Source organism: Pelobates fuscus, chromosome 1 (assembly GCF_036172605.1).
Source record: "Pelobates fuscus isolate aPelFus1 chromosome 1, aPelFus1.pri, whole genome shotgun sequence".
Taxonomy (NCBI): domain Eukaryota; kingdom Metazoa; phylum Chordata; class Amphibia; order Anura; family Pelobatidae; genus Pelobates; species Pelobates fuscus.
In genome coordinates, this window is record NC_086317.1 from 295,051,393 (window position 1) to 295,078,645 (window position 27,253).

A 27,253-nucleotide genomic window follows, 5' to 3' on the forward strand; every position below is an offset into this window, starting at 1 on the left:
TATACGAGGGTCCCTCAACAGGCACGACAGCATGAAAGACCCCATTTGCACAAGGTTGGATGCCGAGCTACTCATTTCCCTTTCCTCCTCCTCAGTGATCTCAATGAAGGTATGTTCTTCCCCCCAGCCACGTACAACCCCACGGGTACCAGCACCCTGGGATGCCTGTTGTGGTTGGTCTTCCTCCTCCTCCTCAAAGCCACATTCCTCCTCTGACTCCTCTTCCTCACAATCCTCTTCCAGCGTTGCCGCAGGTCCAGCAAGCGATGCTGATAAGGCTGTTTCTGGTGGTGATGGTGACCACAACTCTTCCTCTTCCTCTTCACGCTGCTCTACGGCCTGATCCAGCACTCTTCGCAGGGCATGCTCCAGGAAGAAAACAAATGGTATGATGTCGCTGATGGTGCCTTCGGTTCGACTGACTAGGTTTGTAACCTCCTCAAAAGGATGCATGAGCCTACAGGCATTGCGCATGAGCGTCTAGTAATGTTGCAAAAAAATTCCCAGCTCCCCAGAGGCTGTCCTAGCACCCCGGTCATACAAATATTCATTAACGGCTTTTTCTTGTTGGAGCAGGAGGTCGAACATTAGGAATGTTGAATTCCAACGTGTTGGGCTGTCGCAAATCAAGCGCCTCACTGGCATGTTGTTTCGCCGCTGGATATCTGCAAAGTGCGCCATGGCCGTGTAGGAACGCCTGAAATGGCAACACACCTTCCTGGCCTGCTTCAGGACGTCCTGTAAGCCTGTGTACTTATGAACAAAACGTTCTACGATCAGATTACACACATGTGCCATGCACGGCACATGTGTCAACTTGCCCAACTTCAATGCCGCCAACAAATTTGTTCCATTGTCACAAACCACTTTGCCGATATCCAGTTGCTGCGGAGTCAGCCACTTTTCCACCTGTGCGTTCAGGGCGGACAGGAGTGCTTGTCCGGTGTGACTTTCTGCTTTCAAGCAAGTCAAACCCAAGACGGCGTGACACTGCCGTATCCGGGATGTGGAATAGTACCTGGGGAGCTGGGGGTGTGCCGTTGATGTGGAGCAAGACGGAGCAGCAGAAGAGGACTCAGCCGAGAGGGTTATGGAAGAGGATGGAGTAGGAAGAGTAGAGGAGGTGGCAGCAGGCCTGCCTGCAAGTCGTGGCGGTGTCACCAACTCCTCTGTAGAGCCACGCATTCCATGCTTGGCAGCCGTCAGCAGGTTTACCCAATGCGCAGTGTAGGTGATATACCTGCCCTGACCATGCTTTGCAGACCAGGTATCAGTGGTCAGATGGACCCTTGCCCCAACACTGTGTGCTAGACATGCCATTACTTCCTTTTGCACAATCGAGTACAGGTTGGGGATTGCCTTTTGTGAAAAGGGGGTGACTTTCTGACATTGGCTTCTTAGCTCAAACATGTCCTTGACAGACACCTGACTGTGGGCAGATGAGCGGGAACTGCTCAAGGCGAGAGACGGAGTGGCGGATGCTTGAGAGGAGGCAAGGAGGACAGCAGTGGTTGACGTGGCTGAAGATGCTGGGCCAGGAGGAGGATGGCGGCTTTGAGTTTGTGTGCTGCTTTCTGGTGGTGGACACAGCATGCTTTGATTGGCGTGCTGTCAGGCTGACCCCGGGTGCCGATGCATGCTGTCTGACTGTGCCACTAGCTCCTTGCGACGACCTCCCCATGCTTCCAACTCGTCTCCTCCTCCTCCTCTCTGTCTCCCCATCTGAACTTTCGCCCTGTTCTTCTTCTTGCCAAGCAGGCACCCACGTGACATCCATGGACGCATCGTCACCATCAACCGCTTCACTTGTATCTGACAACTCAGCAAAGGAAGCAGCAGCGGGTACAACATCATCATCACACCGTACGTCCATGTGTGTAATGCTGCCTGCCTGAGATATATCCCTGTTATCTACATCCTCTGGCAATAATGGTTGCGCATCACTCATTTCTTCAAACGGATGTGTAAATAACTCCTCTGACATACCAAGTGAAGCAGCTGTGGTGCTAGTGTTGGTGGTGGCGGCAGGCGGGTGAGTGGTATCTTGAGAGGTGCCCGAAGCTAAGCTGGAGGAGGATGGTGCATCAAGGTTCCGAGCAGAAGCTGTAGAAGATTGGGTGTCCTGTGTTAGCCAGTCAACTATGTCCTCAGAACTTTTCAAGTTCAGTGTACGTGGCCTCTGAAAACTGGGCATTATTCTAGGGCAAGAGGGAATCACAGCACCACGACCACGATGGCCCCTGCGGGGTGGCCTGCCTCTGCCTGTCATTTTTTTGGGGGGGATTAGTGGTACTATGCGTGCAAGCTACTGTGCGACCAGATAAGAGTGGCACTGTGCAGTGGCAGAGGTTGGCAGAGTACACGCTGTAGGCCTGACACACCCGCTTGAAGACAACTAACTGCTATTCAATCTATAACAGTGAAAAAAATATTTTTGTTTTTAAATCAACGCTATTGTGACACCAGATATGAGTGGCAATGTGCACTTGCAGAGGTTGGCAGAGTACACGCTGAAGGCCTGACACCCGCTTTAAGGACACTGACTGCTATTAGCTTACAGTGAAAAACTTTTTTCTTTTTAAAGGCATGCTATAGAGACACCAGATATGAGTGGCAAAGTACACTGGCAGAGGTTGGCAGAGTACACGCTGAAGGCCTGACACCCAGACGCTTGCAGACAACTAACTGCTATTAGCTTACAGTGAAAAACTTTTTTTCTTTTTAAAGGCACGCTATTGTGACACCATATATGAGTGGCAAAGTACACTGGCAGAGGTTGGCAGAGTACACGCTGAAGGCCTGACACCCAGACGCTTGCAGACAACTAACTGCTATTAGCTTACAGTGAAAAACTTTTTTTCTCCCACCTCCTGTACAGCATTAAAATGGATGCTGTACATGAGGTGGCAGGGTCTGGAAGGGAGGGTCTGCTGCTAATTTGTTGGAATGTGTCTGCTGACCGTGAGGCACAGGGTCAAAGTTTACTCAATGATGACGAATAGGGGGCGGATCGAACCGCGCATGTGTTCGCCAGCCCCGGCGAACGCGAACACACTATGTTCTCCAGGAACTATTCGCCGGCGAACAGTTCGGTAAATCACTAATTACCATGAAGAAAAAGAGTAAAATTACGTTATAACCAACAATGAAAATAACTTTATTGAAAACATATCTGAAATAATAGAAATATGTACAGCAGAAAAAAGTTAGGGAAAATAAACTTTTAAATGAAAATAAAATTCACTCTACCCTTCATTTATAATCCGGCTGCCCATGGTGGAACACTGGTTTGGCAGTCCTCTAGTTTATATTGTGTCTGTTTTTCCCTTATCAACAGCATTGTTTCTTTCTGTGGCTATAGCAATAAATGTTATATCATGCTCTGGTCGAATGCACGTTTCTCGTGGAACGCTCTAGGGTGTTAGAAAATTATTCATCATGCCTGTTTAATTATGTTATAAAAAAAAAAAAAATCTGTGCAGATTTATAGCTCAGTTCTTTGACAACTTTTATAATTATTCTTATGCCGCACGTTGGTGCACTCTGTTGTTTTGTCTTGAATATGTAAATAATATTTTCATCATATATAATTAATCACTAATAATAAACATGCGGACATTTATATTTTAGAGTTTCTTCATGCATGTGCCTACAATAAAAAAAAATTGCTGCAGGGAGGCCGGATTAACATAGGGGCTAATGGAACTAATGGAGCTAATGGAGCTAATGGAACTAAAACTCCATGCCCATGGAATAGACCAGGGGTCCTCAAACTCCAGCCCCCCAGATGTTGCTGAACTACAACTCCCATGATTCTTTGAATTACATAGATAGCCAGAGAATCATGGGAGTTGTAGTTCAGCAACATCTGGGGGGCCGGAGTTTGAGGACCCCTGGAATAGCCTTTTGATCATTTTTATTTTTTTTACTAGTGTTGACATGCTCTTTCTTTGTGCAGTGGGAATTAAGTATAGAAACTTCAGAGGGATGTAGAGGAACACAAATTGTGTGGACAGGCTGAATATGAAATTAGTTAAAGGGAAACTATAGTCACCAAAAATGTTTAGCTTAATGAAGCAGTTTTGGTGTATAGATCATGCCCCTGCAGTGTCACTGCTCAATTCTCTTCCATTTAGGAGCTAAATCACTTTGTTTATACAGCCTAGTCAACCTCCCAGCATGTGACTTATACAGCCTTCCTAAATATTTCCTGTAATATTTACACTTCTTTTATTGCAAATTGTGTTTAATTTAGAATTTCTTATCTCCTGCTCTGTTAAGAGCTTGCTAGACTCTCCAGAAGTCTTTTGTGTGTATTTAAAGTTCAGTTTACACTGCAGGACATAACATTTTTTAAAGTAAAATATATCTGATTGAAAATGAATAGGACTGCATAAACAGGAAAAGAAGATGATTTAACTTTTAAATGGCAGAGGATTGAGCAGTGAGACTTCAGAGGCATGATCTATACACTAAAACTGCTTCACTAGCCTAAAGTTGTTTTTGTGACTATAGTGTCCTTAAAGGTAAAGCTGACTTTGCACATTGTGCAGATTCTCTTGCTGCTTTGGCCTCTCTAACACTGTGATATGTCCCCTTTCTTCTACATTTCTTCTACATGGATTAAGAGCCTATCAAACAGTTATACCTCCCAAGTGTCATGTATTTGATGGAGGTGGTGCTAGAAGGAAACTCAAGGGACACATCTATAAGAAAACACATAACCTATGCTAAACTCTCACTTTCATCTCTCAATCAAATCCATACCCACTAACAGCAACGTCCAGGTAGCATTACATAGGTGGGTGGATAAAAGGGTGGGCTACTGACACAAATTACATAACCGGCACCCAAAGTGGCAGACATGCTCAGAAAGGGGGCAGGTCTCACTAAAGAATTGGAAGGTAAGCCTGGCATGAATACATAGTAAAGACAAAAAGGGAACTGGGGACACAATTAGAACATGCTTTTCTCAGGAATGGTGCTACTGTAGAGACCACTCATATATAATACGGATTAAGGAGCAGCACAAACATACAAATACAGTTTTATATTTTATAAAGCTGCTTAAAATCACCTGTATCAGCAAACAAATATGGGATTCACTTTCACCATATGGCCATATTGTGTTAAGTCTACCACTATGTTGGAGGTATTAATGTTTTAGTGTTTTCTGTTGATACAATTCTATAATGAAGTCCATTATGATTGTCAGGATAAGGCCCAATGGGCTCTTATTCTGTACTGCCTGCAACTAAAAGGTTGCAAGTTTTATTGCAGCATACAGAATGTTAGGGATATCAACTTACCGTATATACTCGAGTATAAGCCGAGTTTTTCAGCACATTTTTTGTGCTGAAAAAACCCAACTCGGCTTATACTCGAGTCAATAGTCTGTATTATGGCAATTTATATTGCCATAATACAGACTGGGGGCTGTGGGGGCTGGCAGAGCTGTAACTTACCTCTCCTGCAGCTCCTGTCAACTCTCTCCTCCTCCGCGCCGTCCGTTCAGCACCTCGGTCAGCTCCCAGTGTAAATCTCGAGAGAGCCACGGCTCTCGCGAGACTTACAGTGGGAGCTGACAGAAGAGCTGCACGGACCAGCGCGGAGGAGGAGAGAGCTGACAGGAGCTGCAGGAGAGGTAAGTTACAGCTCTGCCAGCCCCCCTCTCCCCCACTGAACTGCCAATGCCACTGGACCACCAGGGAAGGAGAGCCCCCCCTCCCTGCCATATATCAAGCAGGGAGGGGGGACGAAAAAAAATATATAATAATAATAAAATAAAAAAATAATTAAATTAAATAAAAAATAATAAGAAGAAATAATAATTAAAAAAAATATCAAAATAATTAAAAAAAATTATAACAAAATTGCCCACCCCCCACCAAGGCTCTGCAACACACACACACACACACACACACACACTGCACTCATACACACACACTGCACTCATACACACACACTGCATTCTCACACACATACTGCACTCCTACACACACACTGCATTCTCATACACACATTGCACTCATACACACACACACTGCACTCATACACACACACTGCATTCATACACACGCTGCACTCATACACACGCTGCACTCATACACACGTTGCACTCATACACACACATTGCACTCATACACACACGTTGCACTCATACACACACGCTGCTCTCATACACACACGCTGCACTCATACGCACACGCTGCACTCATACGCACACACTGCATTCATTATACACACACTGTAAATAAATATTCAATTAATATATTTTTTTTAGGATCTAATTTTATTTAGAAATTTACCAGTAGCTGCTGCATTTCCCACCCTAGTCTTATCCTCGAGTCAATAAGTTTTCCCAGTTTTTTGGGGTAAAATTAGGGGCCTCGGCTTATATTCGGGTCGGCTTATACTCGAGTATATACGGTATTTGGAATTAGCCTTAATCATGTTTTATTCAGATTCTTGTCTGTTACTTGTTTAAAGAAGGTTTTAATATAATACGCATTTCTAAAAAATGGAACGGAAGTTATTTTATTGCTCAGGTTTATCCCAATGAAACTTTTTTTGTTTTTGTTTTTTAACCAGCGTTTAAAGCATTATTGACAATAATTTCACATTGGTTTAAGATATCTTTTTGAATTTGGCTTATTTTGTATTTACTAATGAGTATGAAAAAAAAACTATATGAACTTAACCCAGGTCATTTTTGATTTAGCAATTACTGAAAGGACATCTATGCAGCAGTGTTTAGTAATACTGTGCCAAAACAAGATATGGATGGCATGTCATATTGTGTGTTTGGTGGTGTGTGTATGTGTGGGGCTGCTTGTGATATTGCATGTGAGATGCTGCTTGTGAGGTGGTGTGCTTGTATGTGGATTGTCAGTGGTGTGTTTGTGTGGACTGTGTGTGTGTTTGTCTGTTGGCTGGTTGTATTTTTGTATGAGAGGGAGGCTAATTCTGCAGCTCTGTGTATATCTAGCACTGTGGGTAGCTTCCCTGGGGTCCAGTGGGGACCAGGCTGGCCAGGTACAGGAAAGGAGCTGCAATGGCTGCTGTGGGCTTCTCTACTTGAGTGCAGATTCCCATTAACAGTTGCTGGGAGAAAGTGATTTGAGATCACTTCCTCTAAGTGCTGAAATGCGTAAATTGAGGATCGTCCCTCACCACCTGCATCACTGCTCGGTTTGCACTAGCAGATATCTAAAGTCCCACTGGAACTCCTCTTGGTTCTGACATCCTTGAGTGCCATGCAAAGCCACTGTTGCTGACCCCTGGTATACACAATGAGTATGGGTTGGTAAAAAAATAAAACAAGTAAGGGCCTTACTAACAACTGAGTGTGTGATTAATTCCCTCATCGAACCCTCCATGTGTTTTTAGTATGGGTTATTAGTCAAAATAAAGAAGAGGGGCAGATAGACCACTGTTTTCCTCCTGGAGAATTAATATCATCTGGTCCACTGCGTTTTTCATCAATTAAGCATGAGCTCCAGGCTCATTGCTACTTTTCCATTAAGAACATTTGAATAAGAGTGATAATTAAAGTGTAGACCTTACTGTAGATTATATACATTTTCTCACCCTCTGTATTGGAAGTAGCTAATTATTTTTATTAACCCACAATGCCATCACATGTGGGTGGTGGAAATAAAGGGGATGTTGGAAAATGGTGGGACCAATTATCATACTACAGTTGACATGCATTTGAAGTAAAGGGATTATCACTGTCAGTATGACATGTGAAAAGTTATTTATTGTACTTACAATTAATAATATTATTCAGATATAAGAAATATAGCATCATAGCTTGGACTTGGACTATAACTTAAAGCACCTTTGACTTTTTAATTAATAATGAAACTGCTAACCGTCAATTAAATATACAATCTGTGTTGCAGGTCCAAATTATTATATGAATATGCATGCAAATACATACATCATTTAACAGAATATGGGGTACAATATCATGTATGGAGACCTTTTATGATAATACTCTGAATTTTGAATGTAAAGACTCAGAATTTCCATTTATGGAGAAGATGAGCTAGAGGAATGGTTGGTAATTAATATTGAATTATTTAATTAATATTTGCTATTTAATAAACTTTTCATTTCCTAACTTTCTATATTTGTAACATCTGTTATTTACACTTCAATATGCAAGCATATACAGGTATATAGTTTGTATATTTACACATAATGTTCACTGAATTGATAAACTATACAATATTATCTTTGGTTTGTTAAGACAATCATAATATGAGCGTGATAATATAATTTTAAAAACCTAAACAGCTTGTTCTGAGGAGTATAAACATTTAAGCTAAATTGCCATTTTGGAGACATATCTAGCATGGTTGGAATGATGAGTTATGTTACTAAGTTATCCGAATGTTGCCAGCTCATGTCTTGGCAAAGCTTGTGTAGTGAATAAATCCCAGTGCAAAGATTTCTTGTTCCATTTCAAATTAGAAAGAGTATCCTAAAAGGTAATATTCTGTTGATACAAATATTTCACACTGTATAGGATTGGGAGGCAAGGAAACGTGTATTGATAAGCTTTTCTTCAGTTGCCTACAGACAAGAAATAGCTGACTATTTTATATAAAGAAATGAATAAGAAATTCCCATCTCTTCCAATAAATGAAACCTGACTATTTGTTTGCTGTCACCTGAGGAAGATCAATTACAACCAATGCTGCCATCGAATTGAAAACTGAATGGAAATGTATTGATTTTACCCATATTTCAGCTCAAGTTAGTCACAAATGGAAATGCTGTGCAAGAGTGATAAATGCATTATTATAGAAACCATTTCCTTGTTGAGGAGTCTGGAACCTAGAACCTTCCAATGGACAATACAGTATATCCTGTTTTCCATAAGTATACAGTCCTGCTGATTGTATTTCTTGCTTACAACCAGCAGTTACACTTTATTTTTAGGGCCATCACTTGTCATGGTTTTGGTTTAAACATTCTGATGTCTTTTGTTGTAATTCTCCAAAACTCTTCCCACCAGATCATTATTTATCATACAAGTTATTAATAAGACATGGATATAGATTTTCAGCATTCTGGTATCTTGATTTCTATTTTGAACTTTTGGAAAATGTGAAAATGACAGGTCTCTCCTACGTGTATATTTGTTTTTCACAAGAAATGTACACTGTATTTTTTTTTTTTTTAGTTAAATAATGTTAAAGTAAGAGAACAACTACTATAGCAATAACAGCAATACATGAAAACGTGTGAGTCGTTTTGTTTCTACATGCATTAATCAAGTCTTAATTTTAAACCTGCTGTTTTAACCTTTTTTTAATTTCTCCAATACATACATTATTACTGAAAAAAACTGTGGGATTTTAAAAGATGTAGTAAGATTTCAGTACATTTGAAAAGAGCACAAATACGTGATCAAACAATATAAGCTGCAAAACACAAAAAGATAAAATAATGTTTTATTAAAACCTATGTCTTACCTTTATAGAAGTACCACTGTCGAATCTAAATGATTTGGTTTGTCCATTTTCCAGGTATACCTTCAGGACATTTGGCATAAAAAGAAGAGAATTGTCTTTGACCGTTTCCTGCACAAATATGAGATTTACTGATTACAAATACAAATAATTATTAGTGTGATTTTATTTTTACACAAGAATGGGGCCCAAGAGACCTCAACCCTAGGACAAACCAAGAGTTCTCAAAAAATGAATGTAGGGTAAACCTGTTGAATGAATGTAGGGTAAAGGCAGTGGGATGGAAGCAAACCTGTATCGAGTAAGGGCCCAGTGACTGGCTCATAATTCTTTCTCTACTCTCTGGCCTGTGGGGTGAAGTGTCATAATAGTAATGAAAATACTAATGGGCAAGGGAACTCACTAGTAAAACCTTGAGCAAGAGAAGCTTGTTTGGTCATTATTGACTTTGCATCCCTGGTACTGTCCCTCCATTTAGTGTTAAACCATTTTAGAGCTGCTTAACACGGAATGGGAGTTCATTGCTTCCTATAGCCCTGACCCCACTGGAGGTGCTTCTACTGCAGATATTACACACTTCCTTGTAGCCACAGAGGAGATGGGTTAGTGGGAACTCTTGTTTAGTTTGTTTAACCAGCATTAAACACTGGTTAATGCTAAATGGAAGGACTGAACCAGCGGATTACAGTCACTATAACCACTGCAGTTATAATGCGTGCAAGTGTCCCTTTAGTTCTATGAAAAGATTAGTTTAGGTCCAGGCCTGCATACAGGGTGAGGTCGAGGTTGCTAAAATATAGAGAACAACATAGTTTGTGAGCAGGTAATGAAGTGGTTGTAAAGTAGCTTTCTAAACAAAACATGTTATGTGATGTGGATCGTTCCTTTGTGATCATTATCACAATTCTCTAAATTACATTTACAGTACATTGGTGACTCATTAATTACCAGTAGCCTTCATTTTCAGCTTGACTCAGATAAGCTAACTTTAAAAAGACAAATACCTTTTAATTTAATAGCGTTGCTACTTTTAAAATCCACTAAACAAGGACATCATTACGGTCAGATGCCATTTTGTGACTTGTTTGTAAAGATACAAGGTTATTTGCACACTCTGCTTAAAGGGTCATGAGTGGAATTTTGAAGATTATTTAATGGAACCATTAGTATAACTCATATGAAGGGCTTTTAAATATACTAAGGTTTTGTTAATACCTTTACACCGCCACGTGTATACACATGATTGCCAGGGTTTGCAATTGCTGCTCAGATAGCAGGGCCAGTGCTAACATTATTAGGACGGCTCTACTGGGCCCAACTGCCGCTGCACAGGCTGGGTAAAATCTACACTCATTGCAGGTCTGCACCTCTTTCTGGGACCAAAAGGGAGCATTTAAGGGTTCTGCACCTAGTCACAGGTGCAAACCTGCCGCATACTTCACATGACCACCAAGGAAACTGCTGTGCTGCCAGGGAATCAAGCTTGGAGCCTACTCACTGCAAAAAAGAGGAGCAGCACTGTGTGGGAAGGCTGGACAGAAAAATTCAGTTTTCCCACCTGCAAACAGTCTATCCCCCAAACCACCCTCTCATGCTCAGCCCCCCACACACTAATCAATCACCCTGTCAAACTGTCACATTCAACGCCCATACTCACCCGACATACACAATTATCCTGTTACACCCACCACCCATCACTCAACTCACATGTGTTTGTATAATACTGTGTGTGTATGTATATGTCTGTCTGTGTACATACATGTCTGTGTATTAGTCAGTGTGTGTGTGTATGAAATTGTGTGCTTGAGTCTGTATGTGCATAAGAGTGTATATATGAGTCTCTGTGTGCTTGAGTCTCTCTGTATGTATTTTGGTCTGTGTGTGTATATGAAATTGTGTGTTTGAGTCTGTATGTGTATATGAATGTTTATATAAGTCTCTGTGTGTCTGAGTCTCTGTGTATGCATTTTAGTGTGTGTGTATATATTAATATGAGTCTGTATGTGTATATGACTGTGTGTGTATGAGTATGTATGTGTCAGTCTGTGTGTGTTTATTATATATATATATAGTTGTAATCAAAATCATACCCAAAATACTTGCAAACCACTTAGTGGTGAAGGGGTTTAGAACTATAAAAATATTTTTTTGCAGGATTTCTATAAAAATAAGCTATTTTGAAACACATCAAAACCTCACAAATTTTCAGATTTGAAATAAAAGTATAATTTAATGTTTTTGCAATGGAAATATTTTATAAACTTTGCTTCATAACTTACAAGATCTTTAAGATATCCTGCTTTGATCTGTCTGCCTGTCTGTGTACTTATCTTATTTTACTGGAATTATGTTTGAACTTGCATACTGTGAAACAGATATACAAAAGTGTGCATTAATTATCTTCAATAAAGATAAATTCCACCAGCACAATGTTTTATCAATAAAGTGATAATTATTCATTGTAAAAAATATATAGTCATTCCTTTTCTATTAGCAATCATAGTCATAGTAGCACACAGTACAATTGCATTATCAATAAAATGCTAGAATCTTGCATGCTACAATGGAAAATAGCGGTTTCCTATTTATTTTGGTAAGTTAGACCGTAAATTAGTGACTGTAAATTAGTTATCTTATTTTGTGACAGGTGAAACACTTTGTCCAAGTTTCCAACGCATTCCAGCAAAACTGTATATATTTATTTTTTCCAATTAAATGCCACATTTATATATAAGTGGGTTAGTGGAAATAAATGAAGATACATTCCTTTCCTCTCAGAAGAAAATGCATTATAATACGTTTCATTTTGCACTGTAAAATAAAACACAACTTGTCTTTCATTTAGTTTCAATTACATTTTTCTATCTTGAAAAAGTAAAAAAATGAATAAAATAAAGGTCTTTAAATAAAAACTGTCACCCCCTTTCCTGAAAATTTAGCATTTGATAAATATAACATCTTTATGAAATACCCATTTTGACTGTGTTGGAATTTCACTGAAATTCCAACCCAGTCAAGAGAAATACTTTGTCTTTATATTTCTCTTCATCTGACTTTCGTCAATAACTAATTGTCAATCCCCCTAGCTGGCAACAGTGATAGCTGCAGGGATTGGCTGTGTCTATGGAGGACCCCGCAGGCTCCCCCATAGACTTCAATCAGGTACTCTCGCACATGTTCTGTCGGTTCAGAAGAGGACCCGCAAGATTAAAATGGTGGCAACCATGAGTGACAGGTTCAGGAAAGTAAACTCACCTTTACCTGCCCCCGCCCTGAACACTGGACCCTCATCGGTGATGTCATCATCAGGGATCTTCGCAAATTCTGCAAAGTCCCCAGATGGTGACAGTGTCACTTTAAGGTACCAGGAGTGCTCTTCTTACCGTCATTGTAAATAGTCAAACCATTTTAGAACAGTTTAACTTCTTACTGTCAGGATCCCGCAGGCGGCTGCGAAGGGAGGCTGCAGTCCGCTCGCGGCACTCACCCTCCAGCCGTCCGCGGTCCCCTTCCTGGCGTACGCTCGGCGGGCGGCATCTTCCCAGCCTCGGATGCCGCCCGCGTCTTCCTCTCCGTCCCCCAGCGGCAGCATGCATGACGCTGCACGCTGGGAGACTGCCCAGTTTTGTAAACACCGGGGTCAGCCACCTGACCCGGCGTTAAAGGCACAGTGCCTCAATCACAGTGGGAGGTATAGATATCTCCCACGTGTGATTGTTAATTCTGATTGGAAATTATCCAATCAGAATTAATCTATGGGTTTAAATACTTACCTTTCCTGTCTCTCTCTGCCCTGTTGTGGTCTTTGCTTGCTAGTATTGCTACTGAACTTGTGTTTCTCTCTGGTTACGTACTCTCTGGCTTGTGTATCCGACTTTGCGACTTTCTCCTACCCTTTGACCTCGGCTTGTCTCTCGTTATTCTGTCTTCTGGTTCCCCTTACTCGGCTTGTTTCCTGACTATTCTTTCTGTGCTTAGCCTGGCCACTCTAAGGTCCGGTACTGCACCTTTTCTGTGTGTATGTTACCGTGTTTTGGTTCCCAAAATCGTGACACTTACCTGGTGTACACCGGTCTTGACTCCATGCCTCCACATTCACAACAAGTGAAAAGAAAGCAGACATAGCATGGGGTGTATCTAATTTATTATCATATGGAAACATATACTAAATGTAAATATGCATTATTATACATTTCTGTAAAAAACTATTTTGTTACTCACCGAAACCTGACCATTGATTATCACCTCTTCTGAGAATCGGACTTTCACAGGGTTGGACTTCAATCTTGCTTTTTTTGCAGCACTGATAAATGCTGATTTTGGAGACTAGAGAAGATAAAACATAGTGAAAACAATTAAGTGCATGAAAAAAAGACACATCACATTTTTCTTTATTTTTACACAGTTACGTTGGCACTATATAAATAGTAGTGATTGCTATAAAAACTACAACATAGGACGCCCCAGATGCCCTTATGTATTACCTCAAAAGGTTTCTTGACAATCTTTATTTTCTCAGTTTATTACATAAAGAAAAAGTAAACGGAACATATATTGGGATTCATGTTGACTAATTTTATGAGCAAAAAAGCAAATGTCAGCAGAATATAATTAAATAATGAAAAGTTAAACCTCATATAAGCAACAATGTAACAACAACAAAGATAACGCTACATGTAGGGTATTGCTTGTAAAAAATAGAGGGGACAGAGAATGAAGAGGGAAAGTAGACCATGCTGGGCAAGCAAGGAGTCAAAAATCACTTGACCCAACTATGCGATTCTTCAGTAGAGGAAGAGAGGGAGAGAAACTAAGTCGAGGAGAACCAAATTTAACTAACTTGACCTGGCCGAGAAGCAGCGAGTGACTTTATGCGTTAGGGTCGGGACATTAGACATCTTCCAGAGTGGTGGGATTAATATTTTAGCGGTGTTCAAAAGAATCTTCATTAAGGTATTTTTTAATAAGCAATTGGAAGAGGAGAACAGCGAAAAAGTATATCTTCTGAAGTGAAAAGTGTATTAGAATCTGCATTTGATGTGCTATTTCATGGATTGACTTCCAATAGGAAGTGATGAGAGGGCAACTCCACCAAATATGAAGCACTGTTCCGATCCCTCTCTTGCAGCGCCATCATGTCAATACTGTAGTAAGCATATGGTGTAGGACCTAATAATTGTTTTACCACCTAGTCAGATTATAATTAATCCCCTGTAACTTTATTTGAGACCAAGCTCTGATGAGTAAAAATACTTTTTTTGCCACTGTGATTCAAAGATAGTATACCCTCTGACTCCCATAGAGAGAGGAACTTAAAAGGAGACAGATAGTGAAAAGTGAGAAGAAATTGTTACAAGGTGGAAATACATCCATGTAAATGCTCATGGAATATACAATGTTGTTTAAATGAAGTAAGTCCCTGTGAACATTTTGTCTTCCTGGCAGCGGACAATCCTCAAAGATTGTAAGCTCATTTGAGCAGGACCTTCTTTGTCTCTAAATAACCCCTTTCTATAATTGTAAAGCACTGTAAAATATATTGTCGATAACGAAAACTATATACATTATATATGTATGCTATAAATAACAACAATAAAAGCTAGAAATATTTAAAACTTTCCAATATACTAACATGACACCCCTGGAGAATATAAGACAGATAAATCATATGGTAGCAGATCATTGTGGAGAAAATGCATGATGGAATGGCTAATGGAACTGCTTGAAATAAATAAAGAGTACAAGGTAGTAGATTGAATTGCATTTAATCTCCCAAACCATGAAATATATGTACTTAATATTTCAGACTTAATAGCGTTTAATTTAAGCTTATAATTCCATATTCATGGAAGGATTTTAGGATATTTGGCAAGCAAATATAAGCAGGGCCGGCGCCACCTGTGTCCAGAGTCCCAGCTGCGGCTCCTCATACTGCGCCGCCTGAGCGCTTTAGCAAGCCCCAGGCGGCGCAGCACTGCTGTGTGGAGGGCGGCCGGGTTTGAGTGACCGGCTGGAGGGAGGCGTAGTGCGCTCCCTCCTGCCGGTCTCTTAATGTAGCGTGGCAAGGCGGCGCGGAACGCCGGACAGGAACCTCTGTTTCCTGTACCCAGCCGCTGGCGGAATGACAGGAAATGCTCATAAAGTGAGCACTTCCCTTCAGTCCGCCGGCGGCCGAGTACAGGAAACAGAAGTTCCTGTCCTGCATTCCGTGCCGCCTGGCCACGCTACATAGGCAGGGCCGGTGCAAGGATTTTTGCCGCTCTAGGCCAAAAAAAAAATTGCCGCCCCCCCATATGTCCTGCCCACCATGTGACATCACAATGCCCCACCCATATGCTCTGCCATATGGGCCAACGTCAGTCTTCACAAAGTGTCTTTTATCTGAAAAGACTGTTTACATTAAAAAGCCTGCAGGCGCAGGCTATAGACACCAGAACCACTACATTATGCTGTAGTGCTTTGGTGACTATAGTATCCATTTAATGTGAGGTAAATTAGAGATTAGTGCCACTAATAATATATTGGATTACCTACTTACCACCAGATGAGGACAAGAAGCTGATGATGGGCTCAGTCTGGCTCCACAGGTCTGGTGTAGAAGAGGCTCTCTGGAGACAACAATTAATGAACAGGGCCCATTACACAGCTCAAGGTCTGGGCCCCCAGGGCTTGACCGTGAGTATGCCTACAATGCCCACCCATAAATAACTACATGGCCCACCCATGAGTTCTCTCACAGGAAGTGGAGTGTATGTGTGTAGGGGATGTTTTATGTGTTCTTCTAGACTGGATGCAATGTATGTGTGTTCTTATGAAATGTAGTGTATAGGGATACCAATTTGTGTAAGGGATGTAGTGTGTTTATAGGGAATGCAGTGTGTGTTTGCGTGTAAGGAATGCATTGTATGTTTCTGTGTGTGTGTGTAAGGGGTGCAAGGTGTGTTTCTGTGTATGTAATTGAATGCAGTGTGTGTCTGTAAGGGGTGCATTGATTGTGTAAGAGATGCATTTTGTTTCTGTGTGTAAGAGAATGAGTGTTTGTGTGAACGTAAGGGATGCATTGTGTGTTTTGGGTGTGTGTGTGTGTGGGGGGGATGCATTATGTATGTGTGTAGTGTAAAAGAGAGGGTTTGGTCGGAGCCGGACCACCAAGCTGTGCAGACGTGTCTGGCACGAGCTCCTGTCTGGCCAGCAAAACCCGGGATAAAAGCAGGGGCTATATGGCCCAAGGACCCTCGAGGGTGCACCACCCACGTTGGGGGTGCCCCCCTGAACCAATCGATACCATCCCGGGGCCTGTCAGAGCCAGGAGAGCGGAAAACCAAATGCGGCCTGCTGGGGAGGAAGCCGGGGAGAGGCGGCCGCTTTCCTCGGCACAAAATCCCCTAAGCGACTTCACCACGGCATATCCCCCCCCCCCTCTGGACCGGTGGGGGTCATCCCCACTGGACAAACCGAACACGACGGAAAGCAGACATGCCGACTACAAGGCAAACGGGGGCACCGGGTCATAAAGGCGCTGCCAAAATGGCCACCCAACGTAGAGCTAAGGAGCGGAGCACCACACACCCAAACACCCACGACACCTCTGGGGAATCTTGACCGGCTCTGTGCTATCTTCAGAGACGCGCTGATTAGCCGGGGAGCAACCTACCGCCAGGCAGAACTAACGGTAGCCTCCTGGATCCGACCGACGACGCGCCGCCGCTACCACAGGCATGTACCCCTGACATCCAGAGAGGCAGTCCGGCGGAGCAGGTACCTGAGATCCTCAAGGCGGGAACAGGCGCCATGTTCCTCAAGCGCACGCTCCCACTCACTGACCGACAATAGTGGAACCACGAAACGAGCGGCACATACGAGCACCTCACCCGGCCGAAATCACGGCATTCAGTGTCACATGATTCCATGCTTCACAGCCAACGCTACAAAACCTGTGGCTGTGCCGCTGCATCTCTCACAGAGCTCTACCGGAGCTGCCTCCCGACGCAGAGACACCATGCCCAGGGGCAACAAAGGTGGGACTATTAACGGCAGCAACTGGGACTTACCGAGTTTGGGCATAGGCTGAAGCACTCACCATACTGCCGGACAAGGGTACTTAGCCTGGAATGACACCAACCACCACTACAGCTAAATATCCGGACTCTGATAACAAATGCATGTCTCATACCTACGATGCTACCATGCCAAAATTAACCCTTAAATCGTAATGTTATAATTTCTGTTAAAATTTAACTCCAGTGGTATATTATGCTATTTATGTTATACATGTTAGTACCTCGCTAGTTAATTACATTATGAGTCCTAATTAGCCGTCCATTCATGAGGGCAGCAAATAGAAGCGCCTGTACAAGCCGTCCTAAAATCATTTTTTTTTTTTAAATGGGCAATCACACTGTTAGGCAAACGCAGTACACCCACACAATGCAAAGCTTACCAGACTAAAGCTGTATGATTGTTTACTCTCTTGGAAAAACATTGCCTAGCAATTATAACTTTAAACACCACTCCTGCTGTTGTAGACATGCCTGGCCTAGCCTCCTCGTATATCCACGACCTTTGAAGCAGAGACTGCTACACTACTGTAATGAGCAATTGGGAGACGCTTTTCATGTTCAATATAAGATAGCCCATCATCCTAAAACGTTGAAGCATGTTATTATTATTATTTTATTATAAAATTGTGCTGTCAAATGTATGCCACAATGATGTTTAACACTGTTACTGTCTGGCTTGTCACATCTGTCGTGGCTTTCACAAGCGTATTGTTATGCTCTGCACAGAAAAAATAAAGAATTTAAAAAAAAAAAAAAAAAAAGAGAGAGGGTTTGTGGGGTAGGATGGGGACTGAGAGGGGAGCAGTTCTTTATTTTTTTTAAAAAAATTCATAGTGCTCTCCCCTCCTGTCAGTTATTGATTTCCCCTTCCCTCCTGTCCCTCCGTGTTCTCCCCTTCTGTCCCTGGTGGTCTTCTCACTCCCCCCTCTCCCCCTTAGTGGTCCTCCCCCTCCCAAACCCCTTAGTGGTAATCTCCCCCACAGTGGTCATTACCCTCCCCCCCCTTAGTGGTCCTTACCCTCCTCCCCTCTCCTTAGTGGTCCTCCCTCCTTACCCCCCTTTGGTGGTCCTTCACTCCCTTAGTGGTCCTCCCTCTCCCAAACCCCTTAGTGGTCCTTACTCCCCCCCTCCCCTCCCCTCCCCTAGTGGTCCTTACTCCCCCCTCCACTAGTGGTCCTTACTACCCCCCTCCACTAGTGGTCCTTACCCCCCTCCCCTCATGGTCCTTACCCCCCTCCCCTCTCCCCTAATGGTCCTTACCCCCCCTCCCCTCATGGTCCTTACCCCCTCCCCTCATGGTCCTTACCCCCCTCCCCTCATGGTCCTTACCCCCTCCCTTCATGGTCCTTACCCCCCCTCCCTTCATGGACCTTACACCCCCTCCCTTCATGGTCCTTACACCCCCCTCCCTTCATGGTCCTTACCCCCCCTTCATGGTCCTTACATCCCCCTCCCTGGTCCTAACCCCCCCTCCCTTCATGGTCCTTACCCTCCCTCCCTTCATGGTCCTTACACCCCCCTCCCTTCATGGTCCTTACACCCCCCTCCCTTCATGGTCCTTACCCCCTTCATGGTCCTTACAGCCCCCTCCCTGGTCCTTACACCCCCCCTCCCTTCATGGTCCTTACCCCCCTCCCTTCATGGTCCTTCCCCCCCCTCCCTTCATGGTCCTTACCCCCCCTCCATTCATGGTCCTTACCCCCCTCCCTTCATGGTCCTTACACCCCCCCTCCCTTCATGGTCCTTATACCCCCCTTCCTTCATGGTCCTTACCCCCCCAATGGTCCTTACCCTCCTATCTGCCTATGTGCCTCATACGACATGCGTTCCAGTGACGTCAGCTATGCGCCCGAGTCGGCACAAGTGACGCGACCCAGAAATAAAGCGCATGGAATCTGAATGGGAACGCATAATGCGTTCCAATGTGCGACAGCCAAACCCAGAAGTAGATACATCAAATGATTGATAAAGACCCCAAGGAGCCCCTGCACATCATAACCAACTGAGGAAGGCCCTGGTACGGGGCGAAACGCGTTTCGGACATTATAGCCATCAGGCAGGACTTTACTTTGGACTTATTTAGTCTCATTGTTATTTTTGAATTTTTTTTTTTTTTATTTCACTTGGTTTTTATTGCACTGTGTGCACTTTCCAATTGGATTAATAAAACTCTTGTTGAAGAAAATCTGCCTGTGCAGTTCAACTGCATTCCACATATTCTGATAAACCACAGGAGTGGTTTATACCTGGAAGGAGGACGGGGACATCCTATTGAAAAGTCCCACTGCACTATCCATGAGAGCCATATGTGAATATTTGGCTCCAGGCTTGTGAGTACATTATATGTACTGGCAATATTGCACCATATTATTTTGTCTCTTTTAGATACATCAGACCGTGTGAACAAACAATTAAAGTGTTTGTTAGTTTTCTTGTTACATACCTTTGTTTTTACTTCCAATTACCAAAGTAAGGTGGCCTGGACCTAGGTATTATAACCCACGTCGACTGCATTCATGTTCAAGGCCAGGTGTTAAAAGGAGCAACTCAACACGTAGGACTTTGTTTTCCAACATGTAATCTTCATGCTTTGTTAACTCTTTACTCATGTTATATGACCAGTTTTGTTGTAAACTGCCACTTATGAAGAAGAATTGTCAAAAAAAAGAAAAAAAAAGAGCTTTTAACAACAGAGTGGAAAAAGCCAGAAAAGAAGGTCTCCATCCAAGCTGTCTAAGCTATATCCTTTTGGGAAAGAAGACACTTCATCATGTGATTATCCGCCTGAGGTGGATGCAGCTATAAAGATACTTGTTAAGAAGACTGCTCTTTCTTTAGATGATGTTGAACCCTATGGACAGATGTGTTGACATTTGTCTGTCTAAAAACTATGTCAAGCAATGACTCTGATAGCCATTTCCAAGGCCCATATAAAGTGGATTTCTTTCCTTAAGGAGGAACAGTATATGTGCACTAAAACCACTAAATTAAGACGTAGATTGACAGACATGTAGATCCTCCCTTTTGGATGCCCTCACTGAAGTTGTTTATAGACTTTTTTGCTGGAGCAAGACAGAAGAGAATGCAAAGAATCTCAACTATGGATTGAACTGTGTTCTTTTTGAGACAGAGGTTGCTTTTGGGATTCTACGAGATGTTCAGCTGAGAGAGAATATTATAGGTATAGCAATTGGAAGTGAGGTCAATCTTCCAGAGGAAAAAACAAAACCTAAGGAACCTTTAAGGGATCAAATACTACATTCTGAAGATTCTGAAAAACAAGTGTAGTGTTTGTAGTCCTCTTCACAAATTCTGGAGGACCTGGGCAAAGATAAACTTATGAGGATATGGGGAAGTCCGGATGTGGATCTAAGGTCACCCCTTTAAATCCCTAAGTTCCAGCATTCTTGTCCTGTCAGTTTCAACCTCTAGCAGTGGGCACAAGTGTACATTAAACTTGAATTATGATTTTTTTTCTCCAACTCTCCTAATTTGGAGGATCCTGAAGAAGAAAATCACAGAGAAAGAAGAAGTGATAGCCATAATTCCTATTTGTCCAAAAAGGCCATTGTTTCCTCTTCTGTATAGACTATTGATTGTTCCCCAAGGAGGTTACCATCCATTTGGGCTCTTCTGGTTCAGGGTCCAATCCTGCACCAGTCCCCAGAAACCCTTTATCTCTCTCCATGGAGACTGAGCAGGAAGCATCAGAAGCCCAAGGTTTTCCTTCAGCTGTCGTGTCTACTGTTCTGCAATCAAGATGCCCCTCCACTGAAAATACCTATTATAGGATTTAATCTGTTTTCACTGACTGGTGTGATATTCACCATGTTAACGTGTCATCGTTTCTGGAATTTTGGAATTCTTATATTCTGGCTTTGATAAGGGTCATGTTCATAGTTATGTCTAAATTAAAGTGTCAACTATTTCTGCTATCACTGAATCTAAGTTGGCATTAACCCTTATTATCTCCAGAGTTCTGACATTGGTTTTGTATCAGTCCCTACTTTGGTCCCTAGTGACTTGTCCAAAGCTCTATTCGAAAACCCTTCTAGAAGATACACTTGGTTTACATACCTTGATGTGTGTGTTTTTGGTGGACATTACCCCATCTCATGAGCCCTTTATTTCCTTCTCTACTGACAGAGTTGTTCTTTGTCTTCTTCCTGATTTAATCTAAATCTTATTTCATCATTTCACATTAATGAGGATTGTGCTTTTTTTTACCACTTTCTTCCTATTTCCTTCTTCTCAAAAGGAACAGGAATGGCATTCTCTGGATGTGGCAAGATGTTTCTCGATCTATTTGGATAGAGCGAAGAACTAGAAACAATTTATTTACCTTTTCTTGATTTCCTTTTGCTCCAATAAAAGTCAAGTGCTTCTATTGTTTTATTAATCAATGGATTGTGAGGACTATTTCAAAGGCATAAGAAGTACAGACTCTCCAAGGCCCACAAGGGATATGTCCCCACTCTACTAGAGCTGTTCCAACTTCTTGGGCAGCTGCGGCTGAGACATCTCTAGAGAGCATTTGTAAAGCGGCTACTTGGTTTTCAGCTAATACCGTAATTTCTCATTATGCCTTGGATGTTGGAGCCTCAAAATATTTGTCCTTTGTCAGAAATATCTTATCTCCAAGTTACAGGGTCTACAAATATAGGGCTTTCCACATTTTAGTTTTTACACATTGACATTTGCTAGACTGGATTGTTAGGCCTATGTTGCCTTGGATACCTTATGGCAGCCCAGAAATAAAATTTAACCCCACAATGGCATAACGTTAGCAAACGTTGACAACCTAGGGTATACAAAATGGGGTATATCAGTCCAAAGTGTTCATATTTGTTTAGGCATTTTTTTTTTTTACAACTGCCCTTTCACCAATGATATCATCAGCATTATACATTTTACTACTCTAAAACACTCAGATGTCCAGATTTTATGGTGCTTTGGAAAGTTACAGGGTCAAAAGTTACAGGGTTCAGCTTTTTTTCAAACAAAAACTGCACTTTCACTGATGATATCATCGTTATGATACATTTTACTGTTTTAAGTCTATTTTGATATCAATATATATATAAAGATGGGGTACATTGACGTTGTGGCAGGCTTATGCAATGTATGATCATATAATGTAACTAAATCCCCATTTTTTGCCTAGATTAGGTGTTTTTAAAAAAAACTTTTACAAACTAATAAAATCTGTCAACATTGAAGTTGCTGTTTAGTAGATAGGAGAGTGCGCTGGATCTTGTGTATTGTTTATTGTATAATATGGCCCCCAGCAGCACCCCATTTAAGCATGTTTAGGTGAGTGCAACCATTCCCCCATGTTTCCTATATATATTTGGGAGTCTAGCCAACTCCTTGGTTTTGCACCCCTCCCTGTTACAGGTGCCTCATCTCAGGTCCCTATTTAGCCTTGTACTGCAGAGAGCCTCAGATGGATTTTTTTCCCAAGTAAGTGGTTAATCTCATAAGAGCAGACATTAGACTGTGAGAGTAGGACCCGCCAAAGATGGGGTACATTGATGTTGTGGCAGGCTTATGCAATGTATGATCATATAATGTAACTAAATCCCCATTTTTTTGCCTAGATTAGGTGTTTTTAAAAAAAACTTTTACAAACTAATAAAATCTGTCAACATTGAAGTTGCTGTTTAGTAGATAGGAGAGTGCGCTGGATCTTGTGTATTGTTTATTGTGTATATATTATATATATATATATGACTTGCAGTCAATCAAATTTTCTTTATTTGTGCAGAATATACAGGGAAATGTGTCAAGACTTCAGTCCTAACCAGACTTTTTGGAAGACTTCTTAAAATGTAATCACATTTACCTATATGTTCTGCACAAAAAGAAAATGTGATCGATTGCATGTCCTCTCGTGTGTGATTTTTTTTTTTTTGAGGGGAGGATTTCTAAACACAGGCTGGCATAAACAAGACAGGCAGAAATAAGTATGAGGTATTAGTCTCACACACACACACACACACACACACATATATATATCTATATCTCTACATCTCTACATCTCTACATCTCTACATTTCTACATCTCTACATCTCTACATCTCTACATCTCTATCTCTACATCTCTATCTCTACATATATATCTCTACATATATATCTCTATATCTCTATATATCTCTATATCTCTATATCTCTATATATCTCTATATATATATATATATATATATATATATATATATATCTATATCTCTATATATATATATATATCTATATCTCTCTCTCTATATATATATATCTCTATATATATATATCTCTATATATATATATCTATATATATATATATATATATATATATATCTATATATATATATATATATATATATATATATATATATATATATATATAGAAAATTCAAAGGAATGGTTGCACTCACGTAATTAAAAGTCCAAAGTTTAATGGAAAGATTTAAAAAAAATCCAAGATCAACGTTTCAGTCACTACTGACTTTCATCAGGATCATGAAGTTAATGAGACATACAGACATCTTATATACCCTATATAATTATACCAATTAAGCAGATGATGGCAATAAACATAAATATAAATAAATAAATGCATTAAATCAATAAATTGGCTTACCCCCAGTGAAACCGCTGTGTTGCCGGCGTTCCCCTGTGCCCAGTGCGCATGCGCTTACAGGCCACTCCCCTTACGTGACGTAATTGCGTGGTGACGTCCGCCGTTCGTTTCTATGGCGACCGCTATGCTAATCCATCACTATGGGAATATCAGCTAAACGGACGGCAATAGAAATAAAGATCGACTTGCACTATATAGCGGAACCAAGTGCCAATATGTTAATGTGTATAAATACCTAAGTTAGTGTGATAAGAGAGCCTAGAAGTATCAAAGGCTCAAGTAATTTATAAATCTTACTGGCTGTGAATTAAAGTGTCATTGTTCTTAAAGTGCTAGTGCCTGTGATGCACTTCTTATCAAGATGCAATTAGTGTACTCTATAAAATGTGTACAAAAGGTGCCACCAAAGTGATGCATGTAGGATTTTATGTACAAGTGCAGAATAATTATTGTATAAAGTGCCAATAGTGCTTTATGAACCCAAATGTGCAAAACTATAATAAAATAAAATAAACTATTCCAGTGCTGTACAATAGTGTGAGAAATTCTGCTTAATTCACCCACATTAACGACAATGAATATTTACATTAGACTAAAAATTACATACATTAATATTACTATCACACTAGGCATAAATGGTTAGTAAAGTTTAACGGTGTTAAGCTATGTGTACTTTCTTACTCGAAGACATTAAAAATGGTAAGAAGTACACCTTGGGGTCATTAATGCCACTATCACATATGGCTTATTAATCTAGGTTACTGAAATCGCTAATGTGCTTGTAATCAGTATCAATAAGCTTACTTATGAAACTTTACTAAAAAACAAGAAAAAAAGAAGAAAAAATGCATAACTAAAAACATAATGCAGCTGGGGACTGACACCACTATAAATTGTGCATGTCACGTACAGTTGGTAAAAAAAGAAAAATAATAAATATCGGAATCAAAATTTAAAGATATATGGGTCGAACACACTATCACTATGGTGTAGTACTCAGATAGATACTATAGTAACAGGTCTTGATATCAAAAATTACGAAGCAGACCAAATTGCGAATTGTATAGTAGACCTTGGTATTAATGGTTGCAGCAAAAAATGGTCCTATTTAAAGAGACAGTTGAACAACTAAGTACCTGCATCAAAGATACCCCAACTTTGTTAAAGATGATCAATAGAATTGAATTTCAGGACCACCAACCGCTACTCATTACGATGGACGTGCAGAGCCTCTATACGGTAATCCCGCATGAAGGAGGAATAGAGGCCATGCGCCAAGTGCTTTCAGCTTCTAAGGTATACCAAGGACCACCAATAGAGTTCGTTTTAGAAATTTTGGCCCTCACCTTGGAAAAGAACTATTTTCGGTTCGAGGACCAGTGGTACCTGCAGGTATCTGGCACTTCCATGGGGGCAGCTATGGCCCCCATGTATGCTAACGCCTATATGTTCGTACACGAGAAGCTATACATCCTAGGTCCCTATGGTCATCTTATACAGGGGTATTATCGGTATATAGATGACCTCTTTATCGTATGGAACGGCACAGAATTGGAGGCACATAAGATGGTGCAAGACCTCAATGAACTACCAACACCAATAAAATTCACGGCCCAGATTAGTTCCGAGAGAGTCCAGTATCTGGACGTGGAAATATCAATTGGTAACAATAGGCTGGAATATTGCCTTTACACCAAAATAACAGACAGGAATACGTTATTGCATGCACATAGCGCTCATCCGCAAGCACTAGTGAGATCCCTTCCAAAAGCCCAGTACTTAAGGGTAATGCGCAATAACTCTAATGATCTCATCAAAGAGAGACAGTTATTGGAGATGACTGAGAAATTCATGCAACGCGGGTATGAACGCTCTGTATTGGATCAAGCTTTGAAGGAAGCAAGGGAACCACGAGAAACAGGGTCGAGGGATGCAATACCTCAAAAATTGGTGTTTGATGTTCTCATCAACCATCAGGAAGAATTGGAGAATTTTGGCAGCGGACGATACGCTTCCTAAAGTTTTTAGAGAAAAACCTCTTATTTGCTATAAACGCAACAAAAATTTGAGAGACCTCCTAGTCCACACTGATCCTGTTGCAAGCTACACGATCAAAAATACAGCCCAGAACAGAGGTTGTGTTCGGTGCTTAGGGTGCGTAACGTGTGGGCACATGACGCCCTCTAAATCTTTTTCTCACCCACATACGAATAAGCAATACTCTATTAAGAGGACAATTACATGCAAAACAACGCATGTCATATACAAGTTGACATGCCCGTGCGGCTTAGCGTATATTGGTAAAACGGAGACCGCATTGTGCGAAAGAATTCGGGGACACCGGTCCAGCATCAGATTGGCGTACAGGGATGGGGTCTCCGATAAACCTGTGGCCAAGCATTTCTTGGAACTTGGACATCCACTATCATCCCTAAAGTTTGTGGCAATAGACCATATTCCGTTGTCCAACAGAGCAGGGGATCGAGGAAAAGCACTACTGAACAGAGAGACGTACTGGATTTATCATTTGGACACAGTAGCTCCAAAGGGCTTAAATGAACAGATTTCTTATCATTCTTTTTTATAGCTCAGTACCAATGGTCGTAGAATGATGTACAGTTTAATGCTTAGTTTCCCCCTTTTTTTTGCTGCAACCATTAATACCAAGGTCTACTATACAATTCGCAATTTGGTCTGCTTCGTAATTTTTGATATCAAGACCTGTTACTATAGTATCTATCTGAGTACTACACCATAGTGATAGTGTGTTCGACCCATATATCTTTAAATTTTGATTCCGATATTTATTATTTTTCTTTTTTTACCAACTGTACGTGACATGCACAATTTATAGTGGTGTCAGTCCCCAGCTGCATTATGTTTTTAGTTATGCATTTTTTCTTCTTTTTTTCTTGTTTTTTAGTAAAGTTTCATAAGTAAGCTTATTGATACTGATTACAAGCACATTAGCGATTTCAGTAACCTAGATTAATAAGCCATATGTGATAGTGGCATTAATGACCCCAAGGTGTACTTCTTACCATTTTTAATGTCTTCGAGTAAGAAAGTACACATAGCTTAACACCGTT

The 27,253-nt window shown here is 41.3% G+C and overlaps 1 protein-coding gene across 1 annotated transcript in view; it reads right to left on the reverse strand.

The window, feature by feature from the left end:
- Positions 1-27,253, reverse strand: part of FRMPD4 (FERM and PDZ domain containing 4) — a 541,249-nt gene that overhangs the window by 48,551 nt on the left and 465,445 nt on the right. Inside the window, exons 6-7 of the mRNA XM_063457824.1 lie at positions 13,707-13,811; positions 9,489-9,596 (exon numbers count right to left, since the gene is read on the reverse strand). Coding sequence (XP_063313894.1) covers positions 9,489-9,596; positions 13,707-13,811 — 213 coding nt within the window. The remainder of the gene's footprint in view (positions 1-9,488; positions 9,597-13,706; positions 13,812-27,253) is intronic.